The following is a 27317-nucleotide window of genomic DNA, read 5'->3' on the forward strand; positions in this document are numbered from 1 at the left end:
ATCTTATTGTTTTGCAAATTTTGGACAATTTATCCACTAGAAAATGAGAAAAAGAGTAAGAAAATATCAATACACTTGAATTTCAGAATATTATATTTTGTATTGTGGTGATATTGTGATATTTGCGAGGATTCATGGCAGTGATTCATTTTGCGTTGTGTTCAAACCGCTGACTGCCAGATAGTGGTGTTATTATCTATCTTTACCTTAATTCAGCTTTTATACATATGATGTAGTGTTTGTTATACTATGACAGTTTTCCTAAAATTATATTAGCAAAACAGCAGCATATCACCTTGATTGCAGTTTTGCAATATACCACAGTATGTTGAATTGTAACCCCGGTAAATATGATGTTTTTAAAGTCTGATCACTGTTTCATCTTTTTTTTCTTCAGCCTTACTTTGCTGTCTTCTCGGCCATGAAGTGGATCCTGACTGAGCTTGTCATGTAAGACTTCTGTGTATGTCTGTATTGCGTATTTTGTCTGTTTGTAACGACACACGCTCGCTGCATACGTACATGTGCTGTTGAGGACTAGTGCATGGTGGCGTCTCCTGTCAGATGAGGTTAACTGTGTGTTTGTGTCTATACGTCAACAGTGAGTTTGTTTACGAGCGCCTTCGCATGTATGTCGATGTGATCATCAGTGATCATGAGCAGTAATGGCTACCTGATGTTTCCTGTTGTGCGGGTACTCCTGTGATGCCATGTTGTGGTTGCTTGTGGAGTCCTCCTGGGTGGTCTGTTGTGGCCACAGTGCATCATGGGAGGATTGAGTTGTCAGTGCTAATTTTACAGACTGTCACCGTGCAGGCAATTTTTGGTCTTTGAAATATGTGTGATCTTTTGATTTAAGTGTTTCATTTTCTCTGCATGCTTTGCTTTCGCTTTATCGAGTTAAAATATAAATTATCAAAGAAGATGAATGAACATATCTAAAAACCATCAAATTAAATATATACCACATGTAACACAACTCACAGAAAAAAAACACATACTACACCCTCAGTGATCTGTATAGTTAGCCTTAAATAGTAGCATACAAGCATGTTATGATAATCTATTGAGTGATCTTTCATTAGGAAATGCCAATGTACTATCATCTTTATAATTATTTTGGTTACATTAGTTTTCTGCTCATCATATCAAGCATTTAACTAATAACTGTGTAAGATCAGATCTGCAGGAAAAAAAAAATAACTAAGTGATACACAAAGTGGTTAATTAGAAGATTAACAAAATACAACCTGATGTACAAGCATTTTAATACTTTGGACAAGTCATAAAAGGCTAAAGTTAAAGATTAGAAATATTATTATAGAATTTACCACTTTACTCGCATGAAAAAAGTCAAATTCAGCACCAACCTGCATGATTTACAAAGCACACCAATCCACCATTATGATTCATTTGAAAGACTGAGGAAACTAAGAAGCATATAAACATGATGGGATATTATAACTTATATTTTAACAGCTGGTAATGAGAAAAGATTCATATCCGTGCCATGGTTGCTTTTAAATAGACAAATTCTCTGTTGCAGTTGAGGGATTTTTATCGTGTATGTTAAGCATGGTTGGAATGCAGTAGAGTGTTACAGTATGTATTATATAAGCATGTGGTGGAGTGTACTCTTATGGCCGATGTCTTCTCCATATTTAGATTCCTGGTCGAGTTCAACTTGTACAGCTGGTGGCACTCTGACCTCACAGCTAAAGGTAAGAACACACTCTCTGGTGATCAGCTGGTTCCCTCTCTGTCTAAAACAAACTCACACACACTGTGATATAACACTAATTTCAAAGTATACAGCCTATAAAGTAATTGTAATAGTAGTTCATACATTTTACATACATTTATATATGTGTGTGTGTGTGTGTGTGTGTGTCTCCTGAAGTTGAAAATAGCCACCATGGTCATATTAAATATTACCTATATGAAGTATAATCACTGTTACTATTTTAAACTTAGTCAGATATTCAAAAACAGTAGGATGATCCATTTAAGCTTTTAAAGAAAATATTATACATACATATGTATGCTCAATAATTCTGATCCTCAATAATCTCTGGTCAAATATTATGATACATCAGCGTCATTCTCACTGTACATTTGTGTAATTGTATATTAACTTTGTATAAGTTTGATTGCAAAATGTTGGGATTTACACCGATCTGCATTTTTAACATTTCTTTTATACATAGATACATATAAATATGTTTTATCATAATGAAAAAAAAGAAGATTAAAAGAGAAAATTCTCATTAGCAGCATCCATTCCAGGCTTTAATAACATGTCAAATGAGTCTGTGTATTTTCATTTATTTATTTATTTATAGTTTAATTTTACATAGAAACAGAAATTAAACTGGAAGACATTTTTTATCAAAGATCCAAAACAATTATTTCTATTACCAGAGACAAATGATACTCTACTTTGTAAAACAAAGAAAAGACACAAAAAAGAAAAAGACAAAAATGAACAGCAAATTACTTTCTTGGAAACTAACTATGGACATGAATAGGTTTTTCAAACTATTTCCAAAGTTAACCTAATCGTTTTCACGTTGATACATTTAATCTCAGTTATTGTACTTCAGCATATCCGTGTGCGGCATTAAACGAATAAGACCTAATTTTCCAGTTTCATAAAAATATTTAATAATAGTTTTTGCAGTAAACTTTCCTCTCACAAGGAGAAAGGAAATAGTCATTTTTCATTTTACATCTGCCTATAAAACATTAACTTTTTTAAAATGACGATCAAAATCATTTTTTTATATTTCTATTTTTATCTCTAAAACAATTATCTATAAACGAAAACACACACTGACCCATATGCTGTCCATTTTTCATATTAATACTTGAGTTCACATGGAACAAAGTTCATTGAATACAAAATAAACACACTGTGTCCTCAGCGCTGACCTTCTGTCTTCATCTTCGCCATCTCCCCTCCATTTCCTCTTGGTCTGAGTCAGTGTGACCACTGGAAAAACAGAATAAAGAGGCTCAATCCAAACCCTAAAAGTAAAAATGGCAGAACACAAGATTACCTCGAGTGACCTCAGTTTGTGAGAGGGTGTGTGTGTGTTTCTCTCTGCACATTTCTATTTGTTTGTGTGTCCAGAGGGGGTTCTACATGATGGTTTTATGACCTGTAAGGATGTGTGTCATATTGGTAGTGGTGGGAAGCAATATCCGCTTTGTAACAGGAGAAAAAAAGGCTTCTCTTTCTCTCTTTTCTCACTCTGTCTCTTTCTTTTTCTCCCTCTCTGGGTTTTATGTCTTTCCTTTCTTTTTCTGTCTCAATTTCTTCCACAAACGCACGCACATTCTCATATGATCACCACCAAGCTACAAACGCTGTGATGCCTTGTGCTTTATGGAGTGTTGAATACTGTTTGCCTGTCTGAAATTAAAGCCTCACTAAGCAGCATCGTATTGTAGTATTAATTCTAGCCAAAACTAATATGAAAATATTTCAGATGTGAATATGAGAGAGGGGAGAGACAGAACCACAAAATGAAAAGTCTATAAAATGCTTTCCTTGCACACTCTTATCCTGAATGAAGTGAGGCTGGGCGTCGCTGCTCGCCAAGCAGTCGAGACAATTTCACAGCTGGCTAGCCTCAGGTCTTAGCAGCACTTTCTATATCTTTTTACAATAGAGACACAGGCCTGTGACACACAGCTGAAACACCCCAATTTAGCAGCCCGTAACCCAATCTACACAGCCTCTCAAGCTGAACTAATCCCAGACGTTTATACATGTAGGCTGCGTTTCTCACATGCATACATTTCATATACACACACAAACACACATTTTTACACACAATAATGCTGCACTGCTGACATCTGGTAATTAAACCACTTAATTCAAATCACACACATAAACCACCACCTTTAGACATCTGTAAAAAATGTGTGAACACCAGCCTGATAAAACTGAACTTGACAAATAAAACGTGTTTTTAAATGTTAATATTTAATATGCAAATTTGAATTATATTATTAGCCCCTCCTTTAATAAGCCCTCTTTAAAAATATTGACCCAATTAGAGGATTTTACCTCCCGTCCTTCGTCCCATCCTGTAGAGTTGTTTCAAACCTCTGGGTGGCAGGAGAGTTCAAGCAATGCTGCATAAATGGCTGGCCTACATTTACACTGGAAATATCTCAGAACACAGAAATGCTGCTTTCTGTCAAAGTTGTATATTTGCAAGGATGTGGTGTGTTTGCTTACAATCTATTTGCATAAGTATTTTAAATATATATTTGACTTTGAAATGGACTTTCTCACTCAATTTCCTTTTCTTTGCTTTCTTTCTTTTCATTCTCTCAGCTGAGAGGATGGGTCGCACCATGCAGGTACCGTGCGACACAGAGTATCCGGCCTTCATTTCTGAGAGGACGATCAAAGAGAATACGGGCCAAATTGACTGTGACGGCTGCATGAAGTATGAGACACACACATGCAAACACACAACAGCAGCAGCAACACAACAACAGCAGCACAGTAAATAACAGCCAACTGATAAAAGCATAGTAGATAATTTCTCTTAAAACAATATATAGAGTCATATAAACCTAATTCCTTTAAATTATCACTTATGACTCACTCGAAATGTGTTGGCAAGTGAAATGCCACGTCGGAAAAGTAAATCTGGCTACTGACTTGCCCAACTAGGCAACTACTAAGAGACATTTAAACTATTTTTTATCATTTAATTGTTAAAGTAATTTTGCTCGTAAAAATGGCAGATAATGCTGTTTTCAGCCTCTCAAGTATGGAGATTTTCTGCTTTTCTCCATTAATAATCATATTAAACTGAATATCTTTGGGTTTTGGACTGACAAACATCACCTGGGATGTTAAGAAACTGAGATGGAAATTATTCACTATTTTGTGAAATTTTACAGACACTGCAGCTCTAGATTAACTTTAGTCTTTGTTGTAATTTCATAACTGTTTATAAAAAATAAAGGGCAAGTAAAAATTTACTTGAGATACAAGTAGATTTCTGTCCCTGAAAAAAATCATTAATGTGTAACCCTGTTGCTGCTTGTATTCCTTATTTTCTCATTATTTCGCTGTGCTCGGGATGTTTTACCAACCTAAAATGTCAGTATTTCAACATCCTGCGAGTAAGACTCAGCAATCAACTGTCTTTCTGATGCGTTTACAGACAGCTCAGACAAATCCTACTGATTCTGCCTTTAAATAAAACTTTTTTATATCAGCTGGCCACTACATTTCAAGCAAACGGTGAAAAATGAATTATCCTGTTAACTCTCATCTTGGTGAAATATTTTTATCTCTATAATCTCTGATAATGAGGAACACGTTTGAATCATTAGTTTTCTGTTGAAAACGCGTTTATCCAGGCCATCCATCAGAGACACACACAGACAGCTCTCTTCAACCAGCAGTTTGAAATACGAGGCATTTAGAGATGAGGGAGAGAGGTGGAAAAAAAAGGCTTCCTTTAAAAATGGGAAAATGAGTGTGGTCCCCATTAACAATTTGGGCTTTTCTGTCAGGCAATTGTGGGGTGTTCTCTGGATCCCTCCAATGGGCCCTTCATTGCTCCCAGCTGTGGAACTGCCAGGGAAGCTCAGAGCCCTGTGTTTGTACGTGTGTCTGTGTTTTCCTTGTGTGTCCGCTTGCCGGTACAGCCCCACAAGGTCAGCAGGGTAACCACTGCCCAGGGTGCTAGGAGTAAAATGCGGTTGGTGGATGCAGGGAGACCCCAAACACAAACACACACACACACACACACACACACACACACACACACACACACACACACACACACACACACACACACACACACACACACACACACACACACACACAGAGAGAGAAGTGTGGCTCAGAGAAGAATGGCCTCATCTCCTCATATCAATGATGACACCAGAGCTGGGATTAGTGGGCAGGGCTGTGTGCTCTGAGCAACATGTCGCCTTCAAATAAATCTTTTTTAAAGCACAATGAATTTGACAAAGTCAAATGCAGTTTTTATTTCGGTTATGTGGAATTTTATAGCTCATATTAGTAATAGAGGATATTGGTGATAAACATCTGTTTCACGTTACAGGCTGACTGAGGCCTTTCTTTCATATTTTCATCGGGACACGTGTGTGTGCTTTATGCTCAAGGAAATATACCCTAAGCTCTCGCCTGTTAAACCTCTCTTTACAGTATTATGACTGTGTGTGTGTGTGTGTGACAGTATTTGTATTTGTCCATTACTTCCTGATGGGTGAGACAGACCGACCGACAACAGTGAAATCTAGCGAATGATATAATAGCTTAAGTGGCCCTATAGGATGATTTAACCTCCATTAATGCGTTGCCAGCTTCTCTAGACTGTAACATGAGATTTAGGACAAAGAGTGTGTCATGTCTCCAGTCCAGACCAGAGAAGGCCTTCAAGGGGACTATTAGCGACAATACTCGCAGCCATATATCCAACCGCTCCACATGCTCTTTTTCTCAACCGTCCCAGACGAGCAATGTCCTGAAAAGAGAGAGGTTCAAAGTTGAGCAATAAGCTACAGCTTCAGCGCTACAGACAGACGTGGACGTGGTTTCATCTGTTAGAGATTCTTGAAATACATATGTTTCTTTATCCCAGGTCATGCACTAATAATCATGGCATTGCTGAAATTGTTGTGCATATTATGACGTCACTCTCAACGCGCTGTAAGCAGTGGTGGATATCTGCACTTAAGTAAAAGTACTGTTACAGCACTGAAATATTACTCAGTTATACGTTTAACTGGTGTTAAAAATACTTAAGTGATGAAAGTAAAACTATTCTTCTCAAAAACTACCCAGAGTATTACTGTAGGTACTTTTTAACTGTTTATATACAGTTATTTTCTTCAAATACTCACCAACCTGCTCTTGCTGCAGCATTTTATAGTTTTGTTTTTTTCATTCGTATGTCATGGTTTTCATTGGTGCATTGGTATTCAGAGAGCCTTATTAGCTACAAAAATGCAGATGGAGGATTAGATATTAATTCAAATTGTAGGCCTCCTCAGTAGTAAATTATAATTGTATATCTAAGTAGATGACATTGTGTAATACATAGCCTACTTAAATAAGAGCAAAATTACTTGAAAAAGTATATGTACCCAAAAAATAACTTCAATGTAGTAGTTTAGGTAGTTGTAATACATTATTTCCACTCCTGGCTATAAACATTTTCAGATTTGAATGCTAATAGTTGCAGATAAAGATATATATATATTTATTACATACAGAAGTTGAGTGTTGATTTTTACATGCTAAATTAAATGCTAACAATCATGTTAATTTTTAGATTTCACTTTTCTTAGCAAATTGTTTTTTGATGACATATTACATATTTCTTATTTCATGTTTCTACTTTTCATGTTTCATGGCTCATAGTGCTTCGTGGCTCTTAGTCAGGCAGGACTTTTTGTTGTAAGTTGTTATAAAAATGAGAACTGGTTGAACAATATAACCCCCAAAAATATTGCAATTATTATGACAGATATTGCAATATGACTCATGATTTCATGTAGGAATGGTCATTTTTCTGAAAAAACAAAAAAACAAAAACATTTTTCCAATTGAGATATGCACTTGGACATATTGCAATGTCGATGAATTTCGATTACTTGTTCAGCCCTATGAAAAACTCATGTTAAAATTTCAAATAGAGTCTCACCAAATATAATGTTTTGTACATTGGAAACATTTAAAATGTATAAAATGGCTTAAAATGAACTGGGATCATGGTGCCCATTTTCAGTAATAAGACAAATGGAAACAAACTGACAGCATTGCTCTGAAATCTCACCAGTGTGTTTGTTGAGATTTTATTGGAGCAAATTCAACTCATTGAATAAGTAATTCTTAAATTGCATGCAGTAATTACTGGTCAAATTTCCCAACTGTGATGACAGCTATTTCTGAAACCCATATAGTGCGTGCAGTTATGGTTGCGGCTGGTTATGCAATGATTAAATCAGTGGAAAAAATCTCTGCAGAACACACAAATATATTGCATTCATCCAAAACTGAGCACAGAATTATTTTTACCATGAAAGGTATAAGAAATTTGCTACTGTTGTGTAGATTATAATGTGTTGTGAAATGTTACAATCTCAGCTCCAACGCCTACAATGAGCTTCAGTACAGCTGACAGTAGAAAGATAAAACATTTCCTTCATGATCAAAAAGTGTTGATAAGCTGTACTAATTTGTATCAGCTTCAGCTGCAGATTGTGCGATAAGTTTAGTCAGAACTTTGAGAAAAAGACACTTTCTGTCACCACTTCTTTGTGTCCGTCTTTATCTTTTCCTTCAGTACAGCGGATTTACAATTAACATCAATCTAACTATTGATTTCTTTCTCGTTTACCTCCTTATCTTTCTTTCTGTGGGTCTCTATGTCACTCACTGTCTCTCTCTGCGGTTCTCTATCTCCTCTCAGAGAAACATGTTGGACGTCTTTGTTGTCCGTGTCTCTGCTGGCCAGAATCACTAGAAGCCACTATGAGACCATGTCAAGAAAACACAGTCTTTGCCGTCTGTGTGTTTGAGAGAAACAGTATGCATGAATGTCTGTGTGTGTGTATCCATATGCGGTGTAGTGCTTCCCTTCCCAGTGCCGGGTATGTTCAAGGCCAGCAGCTGTGCTGTCAGGATGTGTTTAAGTCTTTTCTCCAAAAACACTTGCTCTGCTTTCTATCAGCGGGCTGAGCTGGGCCGGACCGGCGCTGTGCAGGGGTGAGCACGGATTATTAAATATCAGCAGATCCTAATTCAGCCTGATTGGATCTGGCTTGGCCTATTTGCTGGGCTGGTTTGGTTGGGTTTGGTTGGTCACGGTGGGATAACTGTATTAGAGTGCGGTGGATTGGTGCTACTCAGGGATTGAAGGCTGTTTGTGGTCAGATTAAATTGGTCATAATATTGAATTAGTAAGGATGGAGATATTCCTGATACAACAGTAGGTCTGTTTTGTTCCATCAGGTCTAGGGCTGCCCCCGATTTAAGATTTTGCTAGTCAACTAGTAGTCGGTAGTTCAAGCCATTAGTTGTGTTGTCATTGCACATTTATGATAATTTAATTATTTAAACGGAAATTTCTGAGGCACAAAGCAAGCTGTCTGCTAAAAGCAAAAACAGTAATGAATGTGAATGTGTCAGAACAACTAGCAAGGAGCCTAAACATATAACCTCACACAAGTCATGTTGTTCAAAATGCAGGAATAAATAACTTCCAACTTCAATCGCCACTGATTTCACAAAATGATTCAATTACAATTCACAAGGTCCTAATTTGATTCGATTTGCAATTTGATTCAATATCGATTCTCTCAGTTCAAACAAAAGAAAAGAACTGATGTGCTCAACTCAAGCGTCTTTAGGACAGAAGTTCCCAAACCTTTCCTGTCATGTCCCCCTTCAGAAGCCAAAATAAGTTTGTGTCCCTCCTTGGCTTGGCTCTAGCCCTAGGCTTTCCTCACCATTATTGTATTGGATATTTCAGTGACCGATTTTGCGTGGATATGAAAGATCTTCTCAGAGAACATAGCTGTAAATTTTCTACAAAGAACCCTCTAACCTAGTGTATTATTAAAAATATCAATGTTTACATTAAGAATTGACCCTGCAGCGTTTACAGCGAACAGTCAGGTCAGATGATCATTGTAAATGGACAGCAAAAAAAAAAAAGATTGTTCGATTATACATAGACTGTCAATCAGATGAACACCAGCAGCTGGTCTGAACTCACCTCACAAAACCTCTGTTAAACATAGAAATTATCTTGATATGATGCAGAAGTTTAGTGTCATTCATGCTTTAATATTCCACGGTTATTTTATCAACATGTATACACACTGTATGTAAACGTTTAACGTTTTTTAGCTCACAGAAAGAGTCCATCTAGGCACAGCACAGCACAACACATGAAAGCAATAATGTTTCATCTAGTTTTGCACCTCCAGTAACGTATTCCAATCTGCGGAACTCACTGCACTTTGCAGCCGGAGACAGTTTCCTAATTCTGGAGAGAAGCTACTGGCTGGGGTCCCGCTGCAGCCTGGGGAAACCAGCTACATCCCAGCCTCATATATCAAAAAAATGCCGGTCAACACCATTCTCTGACCTGTTTTTTTTTGTTCCTCTTTTTAGCTACCTCGCTAATGTCAATCTGCTCATCATATAAACAACACTCTCATGCAGCCTTTTTTTTCCCCCTCACCGCACAAGTGGAGTTGAGCTGAACAGTCAGCGAGGTGCCAGAGCTGATGGGTAAAAAATGCTATATAGACACAAGATCTCAAAATATCCACAGTAAAAGGCAGACATTAAAAGTTTAATCTTGGAAGGAAGCGAACATTGATTTGAATTAAAGAAAATCTTTTTTTAGTCCTATTAATCACAGTCTTATCAATATAACTGACAATGTATACTTACAAATTAACTTGCTATGAACTCGCTTCTCAACCACTTCATGCTTCGTGTCCCTGCCTCAACCTACTGTGTTTTCATCATCCCCAGATGAGTCCTGGTCAGGCCCGCTGTAAATCTCCCTGACACTGTATTCCATGTCATCAAACTGGCTTCCATCAGTCTAGCAGACTGTCACAGTTTAAAAGGACCACTAACTGAGTTTACTAACTAATGGCAGCTAACACAGTTATCAGCAGTGGGCTAGTGACTTCAAGAGAAGGGTCAATGTTGCAACAATCCTGATATTGTCATCCCAGCCCTGACAGCACGACGCAGCTCCTCAGTTTTTCCTGCAACTAATGGATAAATGAAAACTTGGTTGACTGATGGCTCATTCAGGTCACATGTTAGATGCTCATATGGACAGAAACTTCTGTCCATACTCATTTCATCTGTATTTCGTTTTCTGAAAGCTTACAGATATAGACAAAACAGAGCAGTAGCACAGGAAGTCATAGGGGCAGTGTAGCCATGTAGCCAATAGTTCAAATGATACACAACCACACGACATGAGAAAGACGTATGAGAAAGTATTGGAATGATGTTCATCATCGATTACTTAGTGAAAAGAATTCTGTCCACATGTCACGATGTATTTAATTGCCATACAGACCACCATCTATAACGCTGCCTCTGCTTTTGCCTCTTTCTCAAGAGGTATACTAGTGCAACCTTCTCCAGCGTTTCCATGCTAATGTCAATGACACATGGAAGTATGTGAGCAGTGATGATTACGTTGTTAAAAATGGACATATCTATTTTTATATGTAAAGTAGAGATGCACCAATCGACCGGCCAGAGACTGGAACTGGCCAGTTTTCAGCGTGACCGGCCCTTACCAGTGACCAGCCGGTCAGCGTCACAAATCTGATTCTGTGCCCGTCATTGTCACACACGTTCTACACAATGGTCACGTCATGCGCACAGCAGACAAACTGACTGTGATATCAACACAGTGCTGATGACAGCTACACACACTCAGACACATGCTAGCATGAAAATGGTGTCAGCGAAAGATTCCAAGAACAGGATAAAGAGAAGACAGACAGTCTACAATGAGACCGAGCAGCTGATAATGTCGCAAAACAGCCGTGAACTTTGTAGCTCTTCAGGCTAATGTTAGCCAGCAGCAGACAGTTAAAATCTCACCTCCTGTTCTGGCTGAAGAATAAACAGCCTGTGTTGATGTGTCTCCTCAAACATTTTCTCATCCAGACTCGTTTAACTTCTGCATCTGTTTTTCTCACGGCAAAGTTTTACCGCAGCAAACTGTTGCACTGCGTCCATCTCTGGTTTGTTTACATCTGCTTCCACAGTGATATTCACAGAGATCACGTGAAATCGCGTCCCGCGAAATCCCGCGAGATCACATTCAGCTGATTCATAATCTTAATGTAAAACTACAATAAGCCCTGGCTGTAACCTGGAGGACTTTGGAGAAAATTTAAATAGTATTTAATGAATATTTAATAGTCAGTGTCTTATTATGAACATTAATTTAATTTTTACAAGAAACGTTGCAAAATGTTTGTGAATGCTGTCAATCACAGTTCTTAGAAAGACTGAAAATCAGAATCAGCCAAAATCGGAATCGGCAGGTCAGACCATTATAAAAACCGGAAATCGGAATCGGCTAAGAAAATTGCAATCGGTTCATCTCTAATGTAAAGGCAGCATAAATGAGCCTTGAGATGCTTCTCACCAACCAACAATTTAGTCAACTTTAGGGGCAGCCCTGATTAGGTCTCTCCCTGTCTTTTTTCCTCCTTCACAAGAGTTAAGAAAGTGTATGCATGTGTACAGTATTTTTGCATGTGTGTGTGTGTGTTCACTCAGTCACACGTGCATGTTCTAATACGTGTCTGATAAATGCCTCACAGTGAACTCGATAAATCACACAGCTGCGGCACAGGAGAGGGAGGGAGAGAAGCAAGAGATAAAGAAAGAAAGGGTGACAGAAAGAAGAGATCATCTTTACGACCTCTCTTCTTCATAAAGCTTATCCATGGTCATAAATCACTGGCCAGGGGGCCGATGCGAGGCCTGATCTCTCAGGCCAGTAAAACACAGCCATGGGAAGCTATGAGCACAAAAGTGTGGTTCCCATTTGTCTCCCTTTGGAGTGTTTTATATTCGGCAACACTTCATTGGTGCTTGCCTTGGATAGGATATAACAAAGACAAAAGAGAAGGACGGCAAGAGAATGAGGAAGAGGAGGAGATGGAGTCAGTTAAAGAAATATGTGTGTGTATATTGTATGTGTGTGTCTGTTGGTGTGAGTCTGTCTGCGTCTCTGTGTGTTTATTGATAGCTGGCAGTGAGACAAGTCATCTTCTTGTCATGCATCCAGTGGAGTCTCTTCAGTGCATCTCCCCTCCGCCAGGGCAGAATGTGAACACTCATAACACAAATCCTCTGACACACATGGAAATTTACATCATACCCATGTGCCTTGTCCACTTGCCAATCCGGCTCTCAGTCCTCCCTCGCTCCCTCTCCCTTCTTCCTTCCTCATCTTTTTTGTCTCTGGCTGTCTGTGCTGTGATTGGCAGGTCCTTTGTGATCCAGCAGATCCCCAGCAGTAATCTCTTCATGGTGGTGGTGGACAACAAGTGTGACTGCAGCATGTTCGAGCCAATCACCATGGACCCCATCGAAATCATGTATATCCTTCCCTGGCCAAAGATTTGAGAGGTGGGGGTGATTGAGCACAGGACCTCAGTGTGCACATTTTTCTCTTGGTATCCCAAATGGGAGGAAAGGCTGGTTTGAAAACACGAGAGCTACATGTGACAGGGATGTGAAGACGAGTAAAGCAACAGCAACCATAAAACCTTGACACACTTGACAGAAAACTTGATTAAAAGCCACAAAAACTAATAATAATTGTCATAGCTGAAGTTTCAAATGAATGATGAATTTTGCAATAAACTGATTCAGAACAAGATGAATGAATAAATGAATTAATGGTTTTGAGGGCAACATTAATGTGTTATGCAGCTGGCCCACTGCAATCTTTCCAGTTAGGCTGCCTCACCTCCCCCCTCTGAGATTAGTAGAAAAAGTATTATGTGCTTATGGTTTAATGCCTCCAGCCATGGCTGGAGGCACTATGTTGTCAAGTTGTCTGTCTGTCCCATTATCATGATCGTGATATCTCAAGAGTGCATTGATGGACTTCCTCCAAACTTGGCACAAGCATCCACTTGGACTCAAGAATTAATTGAGCAGATTAGAGTGTCAAAGGTCATTGTGACCTCATGTCTGTCTTGTCAGACTGATATCCCAGGGAATTTCATCAGATTTGGTACAAATGTCCACTTGTACTTAGAATTTGGTAGTCACTGTCACTGTGACCTTAACACATTTTTTGCCAAAACTCAAGAAATCATTATCTAGACAAATGTCTAACAACTTTGCAGTTGTATACGTACACCAAGCAGTCAAATTCCAGTTTAAATGTTTGAAGACTGGACAGACATGGATGTAATCAGTTCATCCTTGAGTCCAAGTGGACATTTGTGCCAAGTTTGGAGAAATTCCATCAAGGCGTTTTTGAGATATCGCATTCACAAGAATGCTGTCATGTCCTGTAAATACTGTGATAACTTCCACTGGGCCAGACATTACACTCAATACATTTTATTAAATTCCTTCAAAGTGTTCACTACTTATATTTTTATGAGTCTGGACAGACATGGATGAACAATGCGACTTGACTGGTTGGAGGCAGCATACAACCACAAGGCGGCAATTCTAGTTTAAAAGAGAAGTCTATTTTTGTCCTCCAGTGCTACAGTAGTTACAACCAGCGTGTGTCCATCAATGTTAGAGGGATGTGAATAGCATGGAGTATTTAATTCGTGGGGAAGCCATGGGAAGTTTGTTTGCCCTCAACCCCTCTGGTGGATGAAAGAAACAAGAGCGTCGTGACGGACAAGATCTGAAGCAGAGGCTTTGAGACAGCACTCTACTAGAGGTCTGTTTCACAGTGCTCTGCGTGTGTGTGTTTGGACTGTGTTACACAATAGCCCACGCTATGATGGGATACTGATCAATAGCAGACACAGCTCAGAGTGGAGTCAGACTGAAAGAACTTAGTTCGTCACCGCATAGCCGAGCTGGGTTCTCCTGCGATGTGCATTTCTCTGAAATTTTATGCTGTACAGTCACGCTGTATATACATGTCCACCACTGTTTATTTAGTTGTGGAAAGCTTACTGTAGCATAAAGCCTGCTATTCTGTTGCCATGCGACAAAAGAAAACTCATCAAACATTGCCCAGTCTTCTTTCCTTTTCTTTCTGCACACTGTGCTGTGCACAAAAGTATCAGTGCATCCATAAGAACCTTGTTCCACAGTGCACTCAAAAACATGCATTCCTTCCATTATAAACAAGAAATAAATTCCAGCAGGAAAACACCCTGCAGAGGGTCTGTTATTGCCTTAACTTCAGCTGCACATAATGAATCTCTCAAGTGCGAGAGGTTGAAGATGCAAAAGGACAGGAGGCGCCCAGATACCTGTCACCCTTTTCACCCAGAGGTAACCGCTCCATGAACGTGACTCACTGTTATTGCATTTCCTTTCATAATATACCCCCTACTAATTCTGCTTTTGTGTTTTATTAAAAATATTCAATATCTGTCATTTATTGTGCCCCTCTCTCTTTAGGAGAACTCGATGGAGTGCGGAGGAGCTCTGGGTCTCGCCCCGTCCCTCACAGCAACACTGCTCTGCGTCCTTCTGGCACTGTTCCCTAGGTGACCAGAGCTGGCCACGCCTCTCCATCCAGAACTTGACTTGGATCGGCTTGGCTCGGCATGCAAAAGAACAAATGCAACAATGCCACAGAAAAAAACACTCCTGCCCCTTCTAAAACTGCGCCCAATTCCAACTCACCACCTGCAAAGCCCCTAGCCCTGAGGTATACCTCCCTGAACAGCACGTATTTGAAAGGATTGATAATGGTTAGCTATTACAGCTGCTAAGTAGTGACCATTAAGGTGCTTTAGCAATATCACATGAGCTGCACAGAGAGGTTTTTGGGGAGATACAAAGTTTTGAACCTAGTAATAATGCTAACAATGCACATAGTAGCTTAAAACCTGCACAAGTGGTCCAGTAAAACCCACTGACACTCATACCACTATGTTCAGTCCTTTCAGGTAGCAGCTAAGGGCTGGGGTCTGTAGCTGGGCTTGGAACTGGGCATTAGAGCCACGTAACACCCATGTGGAGAGAGACAGGTGCACCTTCCCCTGGCCCACTCTGACGTTTCATGGACAATAATGATTCCAAGGATTAAAAAAAAAATAATACTGAAGATGATTATATGTGGCTGGGGTTGTAATGAAATGTTTGTCTAATGATCTTTTTTTTCATGAGAAAAAAATAAGTCTAATAGTCTATATATGAAGAAAAAAAAGAGTTTTATTTATGATTTGCAAGTGGTACCCATAAACTGTGACTATGAGATTTTGAGTCCTCTGACGTGAGTGGTTGTTAATATTTGAGCTTTGCCTTATTGAACAATATCGGTCCTGTTTGTGTACTTTTGAAATAAAATGATGTTGAAAATTTATGCTGCTGTTGAAAGGCTCTTCAGTAGAACAATAGAGTTAATATGAAGCATCAGTTCTTCTCCCTATAGATCGTTCTATTGTTGTTGGCAGATCTGACTGATTAATACAGTATCTGTGCTTAGCAGTCGACCGTGGAAAAATGTTTGGCCTCCACATGAGCAGAGATGTGGTAGCCTTGTGTCTGCATGTGCACATGCATGTGTGTGTATGTGTCTGGTGTTTTGCTTCTCTGTCATTCATGTAAGCCTCTCCCCCAGAGGCCTATCCCCCACACAAAGAGAGACAATAAAGACAGAGACACTGGAATCGAAGGCCAACCACAACATACATCTGTACTTGTTTAGGAAATAGACACAAACAATCCTTTGACATTTTCTGACAAACATACATGCAAGAACAGGATTCCTGCGACATACCAGGCCAACTTGTGTGTGTTTGTGTGTGTGCATACACAGGAGCACAATGACTAAAAAAAAAAAAACTACAAAAATTCTCAGAGACCCTGTCAGTGCCGGCAGAAGGCCACTCTGCTGTGGTCTCCATGTCAACACCAAGGTCCTTGCAGTCAACAACACCATGCATCATTTCACTCTCTTTCCCCACCTCTCAACCAACCAGATCTACTAAAATCCTGCTTCCTCCTCCCACTGACAAGGTAATTCTCACCATCCTAGTGGTCTAATCTGTTCTCTACCGTTTCACTGATCTAGTCCTTTGAGCAAAACTGTATGACTCTAATCATTTCCAGTTGATCCCGCTCTTCCTCTCTTTATGGTCCAAAGACTCCCTGACTTGCTAGTGGGTCATTTATCACTGCATAATGGGACTGGAGCTGTTTTGGGTCACGCATCCAATCCGGTCTGTGATTCCTTCCTGTTTGCCAGATGAGTTATGGGAAAGTGCATCCAATGTGTGTACACAAGGCAGACTTGGGAAAGCAATCTTCTTTCTGGGGAGTTGCCACAATGGCAGCCCTGTTGCCACCTCGGGGTCCTGCGAGTGATAAATGCTCATCTCTGTTTTCTGTAAGCCGTTTTCCCCACACACTGGACGAGGAAACATAACCCATGCAGATGCTAAAAGATATTCTTTGCCAAATACCCCACTTCACGTTGCTCATAAATGCTTGTTGCACAGGTGAGAAAGAGATTGAGCTGGTTGTCTTTGTGTGACTATAAACTGTAATTTGCACTTTTTATCACTTTAAATACAGAATTAGAAGAGAGCTCTCAGTGGAATGCAGATCTTCACCACCCAGCTGATAGTGAAGCACCCACTGCAATGCCACCACAACTGCCAGATGCGACCAACGGAGAATTGCAAAGTTTTTTGTATAGTATAGTAAAAGTTTCTCATCTAGATGTAGAGGTGGAACTGTACCGATGAGTTTTCATGTAGGCTATCTGTTCTTTAATTTAGTATTTATTTTTCTGAAAATTATTTTACCATTACTTTCAACATTTTTACACAAATTATCTGTACTTTATATCCCTTACATTTCCATGTATTTGGAGGGAATTATCACTTATTTTTCTAATATGCATCATTGTGTGCTGCCTTCCCAACATCAAGACTGATTTCAACCTAAATGGATTGGGCAGTGTTACATAGAAAAGATGATTCCTTGGTGTATCCATTGGTGTACTTTTATACTTTGAGTACATTTCAGAGCCTGTACCTTTTCACTTTTACTAGAGTAAAGAAGTTGAATCTGTACTTCTAGCTTTACCAGTCTTTTTTTTACTCAAGTTTCTGCACTATACTTGAGTAAAAAAATGTACTTTTGCACCCTCTGACTTTACTAGACTTTTGTACAGTATAGTCTTAGTTTTCTTTAAAGATGCATAGTCCAATGGCATTGTAACCAAGGGTCCTGGATTTGTCTAACTGTATACAATTAATAAGGAAATAATAAATGACACGATAAGTCCAAACTTCTCAGCCTTGATTTTGACATTATATGGGGGCTGCCACTCATGAAGCTGATGGTTGATGTACTGTGACTTGGTCAGTGCTTGGTTTTGGCTCATCCATTCAGTAGGAAATAATGGCAGCCTGTCTAGCCACATAATTCCTGTATTACAGCTAAACTGTCAGAATATTGATTCATATTTGACCATTTGATCTGAGCTCTGTGAGCCCTGTGTGTTGCACTGGACTGACCTGTCACACCATAGTGCTATAAATGGGACCTTAATGTACAAAATGAACATCATGCTGTATCAAAGACTTGAAACTAGTGATTGAGACTATAAACTCTTAAAGAAACGGAGGTACTGTTGTAATAATTCAAGTAAGAACAGAGACAGAATTGCCATAGCGGTACATACAATTGGACGTCTTTTTGCAACCAGTGGAGTCACTCCCTCTTGGCCATTAGAAAGTATGCACTTTTAAGGCACTTCTGCACTGGCTTCACTTTTCAGATCCAGGGGCTCCGGCCACTTTTTAATAGACTTGTATGTTTTACACAAAACACAAAGGCCTAGTAGTTGATGATTTGCAGCAATCTCTGGCTAGTTAAGAGGAGTCAGCGGTTTTTATATAGCAGCCAATTAAATCGTTTTTTCATGGTTTTTCAAAAGTTGTGACTATGAGAGGTCCTTGAACATACAGTCATAAATGTGCACAAAAAGGCTGATGGTCCAGTAGTATACGAGATTAGATACAGACAGAACAGAGTTCTGCTGGTTCAGCTCACATATGCATGCAGGACTCATCCCATAAAAAGGAAAAGACTACCTCAAAATAAAAAGAAACAAAACGACAGACTGTATGTGTTCAGAGTCCACTGACAAAGACATCTTTTTTTATGGAAATATAAATATGTTTTTACAGGTTTGGCTCAGCACGCAAAGTTCATGCGGACAAGCCAGTTCACACCTCTAAACCCCATCCATCAAAACAGACACACTCAAAGACATCGCCGAAGGTATTTTATGAGAAGGCGTCCGCATTCCTTCCCAATGATCCGATCTAAGCTGCTGTTTGTGGTGGAAAGAAACCCCTGAGAGAGGAGTCACTGATCACTGGGACACAATGCCCTGAAGGGGCCCTGCACTTCAAAACACACCCATCCATCAGCACTCACACCACTCCAACCCTGTTTGCTTGCCATTATCTCAACTACATGAGAAATCTCTACTGCTAATATGCCAGAAGACAGATGATAGTGAATTACACACATATTCACACATTCAAACATTTGTGCAAACATGAACAGTCTTAACCATGCATTAACACACACATATATGAACACAACTGCACACACACAGGCGGTCACACAGAGGGCAAAGCTTTTGGTGTTACCTCCGATGGAGTGGATAACATTGGTGGACCACAGATATGTTTAAATGGAAATGATTCTGAGCAGCTGAACCACACCAGGACCACACACAGGCCCGGTGACCACAACACGCCACAGCTAAGACAAGCTGGGAAAACACACACACGATTCTGTCGGCATTCCACAGGTTGACCAGCAAAATCTAAGCAACTCTCTTTATGCATGTATTCTTATGTTTGAGTGGAGGATAGACTTACAGTAGTGAATATCTAATTTTAGAGAAACAATGAGAGGAAAGGAAAAAGAATTTTGGCATTTGGTGTTTATTTGTTAGAATGGCGCTCACCACGCTTTGTAGAATTTTATTGTTTATTGAATGGATTGTGCATTTGCAGCATCACTGTCGTCCAGAGATGGGAGAAAGTCACATGTGCAAATCACAAGCAAATCTTAAGTCTTAACCTTCAAGTCCCAAGTTACTGTGGTGAGCAGGGACTTGTCAAGTCAAGTCCTGGCTAGAAATCAAGCGAGACAAGTCAAGTCATTGCTAAGGCAAACAAAGTCACAAGTCAAGTCAGTTTCCATATTTAATCAATTAAAAGACAGTGGCCATTAAGAATTAATTTTCATTTTCCAACAATAAAAAACTGTTGCGGCCTGCTCGCACCTTGCTAACATTAGCGAAGACGTGAATATATGTCGCTTATTTAGAGCCTCCTGCAGTCCACCTCCAATCTTCACAATTTGATTTTCTTTTCTTTTCTCACTACTACATTGACAACACAGTTGATTATTTTTGGAACAGCCCTCTTCATGATAGCTGCTTTGTGTGCTGTCCTCTGCCTGTTTGCACCATCCTAGTAGGTTGCCAGGTTTATGCGCATTACACTACAAATTAGGGATGAACAATTAATCTAAAATTTATTAAAAACACAATATGGTCTTCTGCAATTTTCAAAGTTGACATACATATGACCATGCATACATACATATGAGCATACATACATACATACATACATACATACATACATACATATGACCATGCATACATTCATATGACCATACATACATACATATGGTCATACATATGACCATGCATACATACATACATGTGACCATACATACATACATACATACATATGAGCATACATACATATGAGCATACATACATACATACATATGACAATGCATACATACATATGAGCATACATACATACGTATGACCATACATACATACATATATACATATATATATAATTTTTTTAATAATTATTTTAAATTTAAAATTTAAAATGAATTGTGACTTCTTGATGTTATTGAATATTTTTGCATATGTTTATGAAATAAACAATGTTCAAATTGGAAAAGGAACGTTCTTTTTCACTAATGCACCATTATGGTACAATGTTGCCTACAGGCAACGAACCCCAAAAACTTCCAAAAATAAAAATAAAAATAAAAATAAAATTTCTTCAGATTATGTTTATTTAGTCTATTTTGAGACATAAAAACACATTTCCCTCACTGGCATCATAATGTGTACCATAGAGGGATATGACCATACATACATACATACATACATACATACATACATATGACCGTACATACATACATACACATACATACATATGACCATACATACATACATATGAGCATACATACATACATACATATGACCATACATGCATACATACATATGACCATACATGCATACATACATACACACATATATACATACATATATACATATGACCATGCATACATAGATACATGTGACCATACATACATACATACATATGAGCATACATGCATACATACATAGATACATATGACCATGCATACATAGATACATGTGACCATACATACATACATACATACATACATACATACATACATACATACATACATATGAGCATACATACATACATATGAGCATACATACATACATATGAGCATACATACATATATACATATGAGCATAAATACATACATACATACATATGAGCATAAATACATACATACATACATATGAGCATACATTCATACATATGGCCAAACATATGACCATGCATACAAACACACATACATACATACATACATACATACATACATACATATGACCATACATACATATGACCATGCATACATACATAAATACATATGACCATACATACATACATACATACATACATACATACATACATATGACCATAAATGCATACATATGACCATACACACATACATACATACATACATACATATGACCATGCATACATACATAAATACATATGACCATACATACATACATACATACATACATACATACACACATGCATGCATATGACCATACATACATACATACATACATACATACATACATACATACATATGGTCATACATATGACCATGCATACATACATACATATGAGCATACATACATACATACATACATACATACATATGAGCATACATACATACATACATACATACATACACACATACATACATATGAGCATACATACATACATACATATGACCATACATATATATGACCATGCATACATACATACATATGACTTTACATACATACATACATACATACATACATACATACATACATACATACTTATGACCATACATGCATACATATGACCATACAAACATACATATAACCATGCATACATTCATATGACCATACATACATACACACATACATACATACATACATACATACATACATACATATGGTCATACATACGACCATGCATACATACATACATACATACATACATATGAGCATACATGCATACATACATACATACATACACATGACCATGCATACATACATACATGTGACCATACATATATACATACATACATACATATGAGCATACATATATATGAGCATATATACATACATACATATGAGCATACATACATACATACATACATACATATGAGAATACATACATACATATGAGCATACATACTTACATACATATGACCATGCATACATACATATGAGCACACAGACATACATACATACATACATACATACATATATATGACCATACATACATACATACATACATACATACATACATACATACATATATATTTAAATTCTTTTATAATTGTTTTTAATTTAAAATTTAAAATGAATTGTGACTTTCTTATGTTATTGAATATTTTTGCATATGTTTATGAAATAAACAATGTTCAAATTGGAAAAGGAATGTTCTTTTTCACTTATGCACCATTATGGTACAATGTTGCCTACAGGCAACGAACCCCAAAAACTTCCAAAAATAAAAATAAAAATTAAATTTCTTCAGATTATGTTTATTTAGTCTATTTTGAGACATAAAAACACATTTCCCTCACTGGCATCATAATATGTACCATAGAGGGATATGACCATACATACATACATATATACATACATACATATGACCGTACATACATACATACACAGACATACATACATATATACATACATGCATACATACATACATGCATATGACCATACATGCATATGACCATACATGCATACATACATACATATGAGCATACATACATACATACATATGAGCATAAATACATACATACATACATAGGAGCATACATACCTATGAGCATACATACATACATACGTACATACATATGAGCATACATACATACATACATACGTACATACATATGAGCATACATACATATGAGCATACATTCATACATATGGCCTAACATATGACCATGCATACAAACATACATACATATGACCATACATACATACATACATACATACATACATACATACATACATACATACATACTTATGACCATACATGCATACATATGACCATACATACATATGACCATGCATACATTCATATGACCATACATACATATACACATACATACATACATATGGTCATACTTATGACCATGCATACATACATACATACATACATATGAGCATACATGCATACATACATACATACATATGACCATGCATACATACATACATGTGACCATACATACATACATACATACATATGAGCATACATACATATGACCATATATACATACATACATATGACCATACATACATACATACTGTAATGGCAATTTCAAGTTCTTGTTTCTTGGTGCTGAAGCTGCTTGAGATTTCCCAACCTCCCACTGAGTGCACCAAGATACCAAGTCCTTTGTGTTTCAAATTATCATGTCTTGACCTCTTAACAATGGGAACATCTGGACACAAAGGCCTGCAGGATGCTCCTTATGTGAGACACACCCTAGGGAGTTGGTGCCGGTACCTGACAAAGGAGTGTGAAAACACCCCTGAGCAGGATGCCGACACCCGCGGCAGACAGAAGGGTGTGAAACACACCTCAGGGGGGCGTTCTTCAGGCATAAATGTTCAGGTCTCCACATGTTCTGGGTCTTTTTACACTCTGACCGCTGGTGTGCTGATTGACCTTCTTTTGCAAAGGAAATAAAAACCTTGTCGGCCGGCAGAAGTCTCTATTTCATTATTCACCAGTAGAGGAAAATTTCCACAACAATTACATACATACATACATATGAGAATACATACATACATATGAGCATACATACATACATATGACCATGCATACATACATATGAGCATACATACATACATATGACCATACATACCTACATATGACCATACATACATACATATATATATATGCCCATACATACATACATACATACATACATACATATATAAATTCTTTTTATAATTCTTTTTAATTTAAAATTTAAAATGAATTGTGACTTCTTGATGTTATTGAATATTTTTGCATATGTTTATGAAATAAACAATGTTCAAATTGGAAAAGGAACATTCTTTTTCACTTATGCACCATTATGGTACAATGTTGCCTACAGGCAACGAACCCCAAAAACTTCCAAAAATAAAAATAAAAATAAAAATAAAATTTCTTTAGATTATGTTTATTTAGTCTATTTTGAGACATAAAAACACATTTCCCTCACTGGCATCATAATGTGTACCATAGAGGGATATGACCATACATACATACATACATACATACATACATACATATGACCATACATGCATACATACATACATACATGTGACCATGCATACATACATAGATATGAGCATAAATACATACATACATACATATGAGCATACATACATACATACATATGACCATACATACATATGACCATGCATACATACGTATGACCATGCATACATACGTATGACCATGCATACATACATATGACCACACATACATACATACATACTTATGACCATAAATGCATACATATGACCATACATACATACATACATACATACATACCTACATACATACATATGACCATACATACATATGACCATGCATACATACATACATACATACATACATACATATGAGCATACATGCATACATACATACATACATATGAGCATGCATACATTCATACATGTGACCATACATACATACATATGAGCATACATACATATGAGCATATATACATACATACATATGAGCATACATACATACATACATACACATGAGAATACATACATACATATGACCATGCATACATACATATGAGCATACATACATACATATGACCATACATACATACATACATACATATGACCATACATACATACATACATATATATATAAATTCTTTTTATAATTCTTTTTAATTTAAAATTTAAAATGAATTGTGACTTCTTGATGTTATTGAATATTTTTGCATATGTTTATGAAATAAACAATGTTCAAATTGGAAAAGGAACGTTCTTTTTCACTTATGCACCATTATGGTACAATGTTGCCTCCAGGCAACGAACCCCAAAAACTTCCAAAAATAAAAATAAAAATAAAATTTCTTCAGATTATGTTTATTTAGTCTATTTTGAGACATAAAAACACATTTCCCTCACTGGCATCATAATGTGTACCATAGAGGGATATGACCATACATACATACATACATACATACATACATACATACATACATACATACATATGACCGTACAGACATACATACATACATACATACATATGACCATACATACATACATACATATGACCATACATGCATACATACATATGACCATACATGCATACATACATACACACATATATACATACATATATACATATGACCATGCATACATAGATACATGTGACCATACATACATACATACATATGAGCATACATGCATACATACATAGATACATATGACCATGCATACATAGATACATGTGACCATACATACATACATACATACATATGAGCATAAATACATACATACATACATATGTGCATACATACATACATACATATGAGCATACATACATACATACGTACATACATATGTAGCTCAGCGTAAGTTCAATCAGGAAGACCTTCTATTACGCTGCCTTCATTCACAAATTTCCTTTACTCCGCCTCTCTCCTCCTATTCCCTCTAATCAGCTGTTTGTGGGCGTTCACCTTCGTCTTTATCATCCATTCAGATTTTGCCATGGTCGCGATAGCCAGTCAATTTGCTGCTGCCAAATCTTTAAATCGCCTCTGTCTTTGCGCCATCAGTTGTCATTCAGTCAATCGCGCGACCCTCCTCCACCCCTCTCTCCTCCAGTCTCTGGACCCAGGTAGCAGAAGATGTTCACCTCGATCCTCCCTGACGCCCTCTCCTCCAGCCTTCAGGTCCAGGCAGCAGGAGTCCAGAGCCACTTCACCTCACAAGTCTCTGCTTTGCACCTCGTCATCACCACCACCACCAGTGTCTAGACCCCGGGGGGGTTCTCTTCACTACAGTTTCATCACCCCCATTTATATATACATATTGTTTCACCTCATTGGGGTCTAACCGCCAAAGACTGTTCATGTTTCATATATCATGCATGTGCCAATAAACCATTTCTCTTTTACTCTTAGTCTCTCCTGATTGAAATGAGCATACATACATATGAGCATACATTCATACATATGGCCAAACATATGACCATGCATACAAACATACATATGACAATACATACATACATACATACTTATGATCATACATGCATACATATGACCATACATACATATGACCATGCATACATTCATATGACCATACATACATATACACATACATACTGTACATACATATGGTCATACATATGACCATGCATACATACATACATACATATGAGCATACATGCATACAAACATACATACATATGACCATGCATACATACATACATGTGACCATACATACATACATACATACATATGAGCATACATACATACATACATACATACATATGACCATACATACATACATACATACATACATATGACCATACATACATACATACATACATACATACATATGACCATACATACATAAATAAATACATACATACATATGACCATACATGCATACATACATACATGCATGTGACCATGCATACATACATACATTTGAGCATACATACATACATACATACATATGACCATACATACATACATATATACATACATACATACATATATATATACATACATACATATGACCATACATACATATGACCATGCATACATACATACATATGACCATACATACATACATATATACATACATACATACATACTTATGACCATACATGTATACATATGACCATACATACATACATACATACATATGGCCATACATACATATGACCATGCATACATTCATATGACCATACATACATACATACATATGGTCATACATATGACCATGCATACATACATACATACATATGACCATGCACAATATGACCATGCATACATACATACATACATACATACATATAAGCATACGTGCATACATACATAAATACATATGAGCATGCATACATTCATACATGTGACCATACATACATACATA

The 27317-nt window shown here is 37.5% G+C and overlaps 1 protein-coding gene across 3 annotated transcripts in view; it reads left to right on the forward strand.

Annotated features, from left to right (window-relative positions):
* cacna2d3a (calcium channel, voltage-dependent, alpha 2/delta subunit 3a) overlaps window positions 1-16091 on the forward strand; it is a 190267-nt gene extending 174176 nt beyond the window's left edge. For all 3 annotated transcript variants that reach the window (XM_084721164.1, XM_084721162.1, XM_084721163.1), the window contains 6 exons: window positions 398-450; window positions 1666-1721; window positions 4349-4463; window positions 13060-13172; window positions 14970-15052; window positions 15182-16091. In XM_084721164.1, the coding sequence (XP_084577290.1) occupies window positions 398-450; window positions 1666-1721; window positions 4349-4463; window positions 13060-13172; window positions 14970-15052; window positions 15182-15274 (513 nt within the window). In that variant the 3' untranslated portion in view covers window positions 15275-16091. The remainder of the gene's footprint in view (window positions 1-397; window positions 451-1665; window positions 1722-4348; window positions 4464-13059; window positions 13173-14969; window positions 15053-15181) is intronic.
* The last annotated feature ends 11226 nt before the right edge of the window (window positions 16092-27317 follow it).

Source organism: Lutjanus erythropterus, chromosome 6, assembly GCF_056507025.1.
Source record: "Lutjanus erythropterus isolate fLutEry1 chromosome 6, fLutEry1.hap2, whole genome shotgun sequence".
Lineage (NCBI taxonomy): Eukaryota > Metazoa > Chordata > Actinopteri > Lutjaniformes > Lutjanidae > Lutjanus > Lutjanus erythropterus.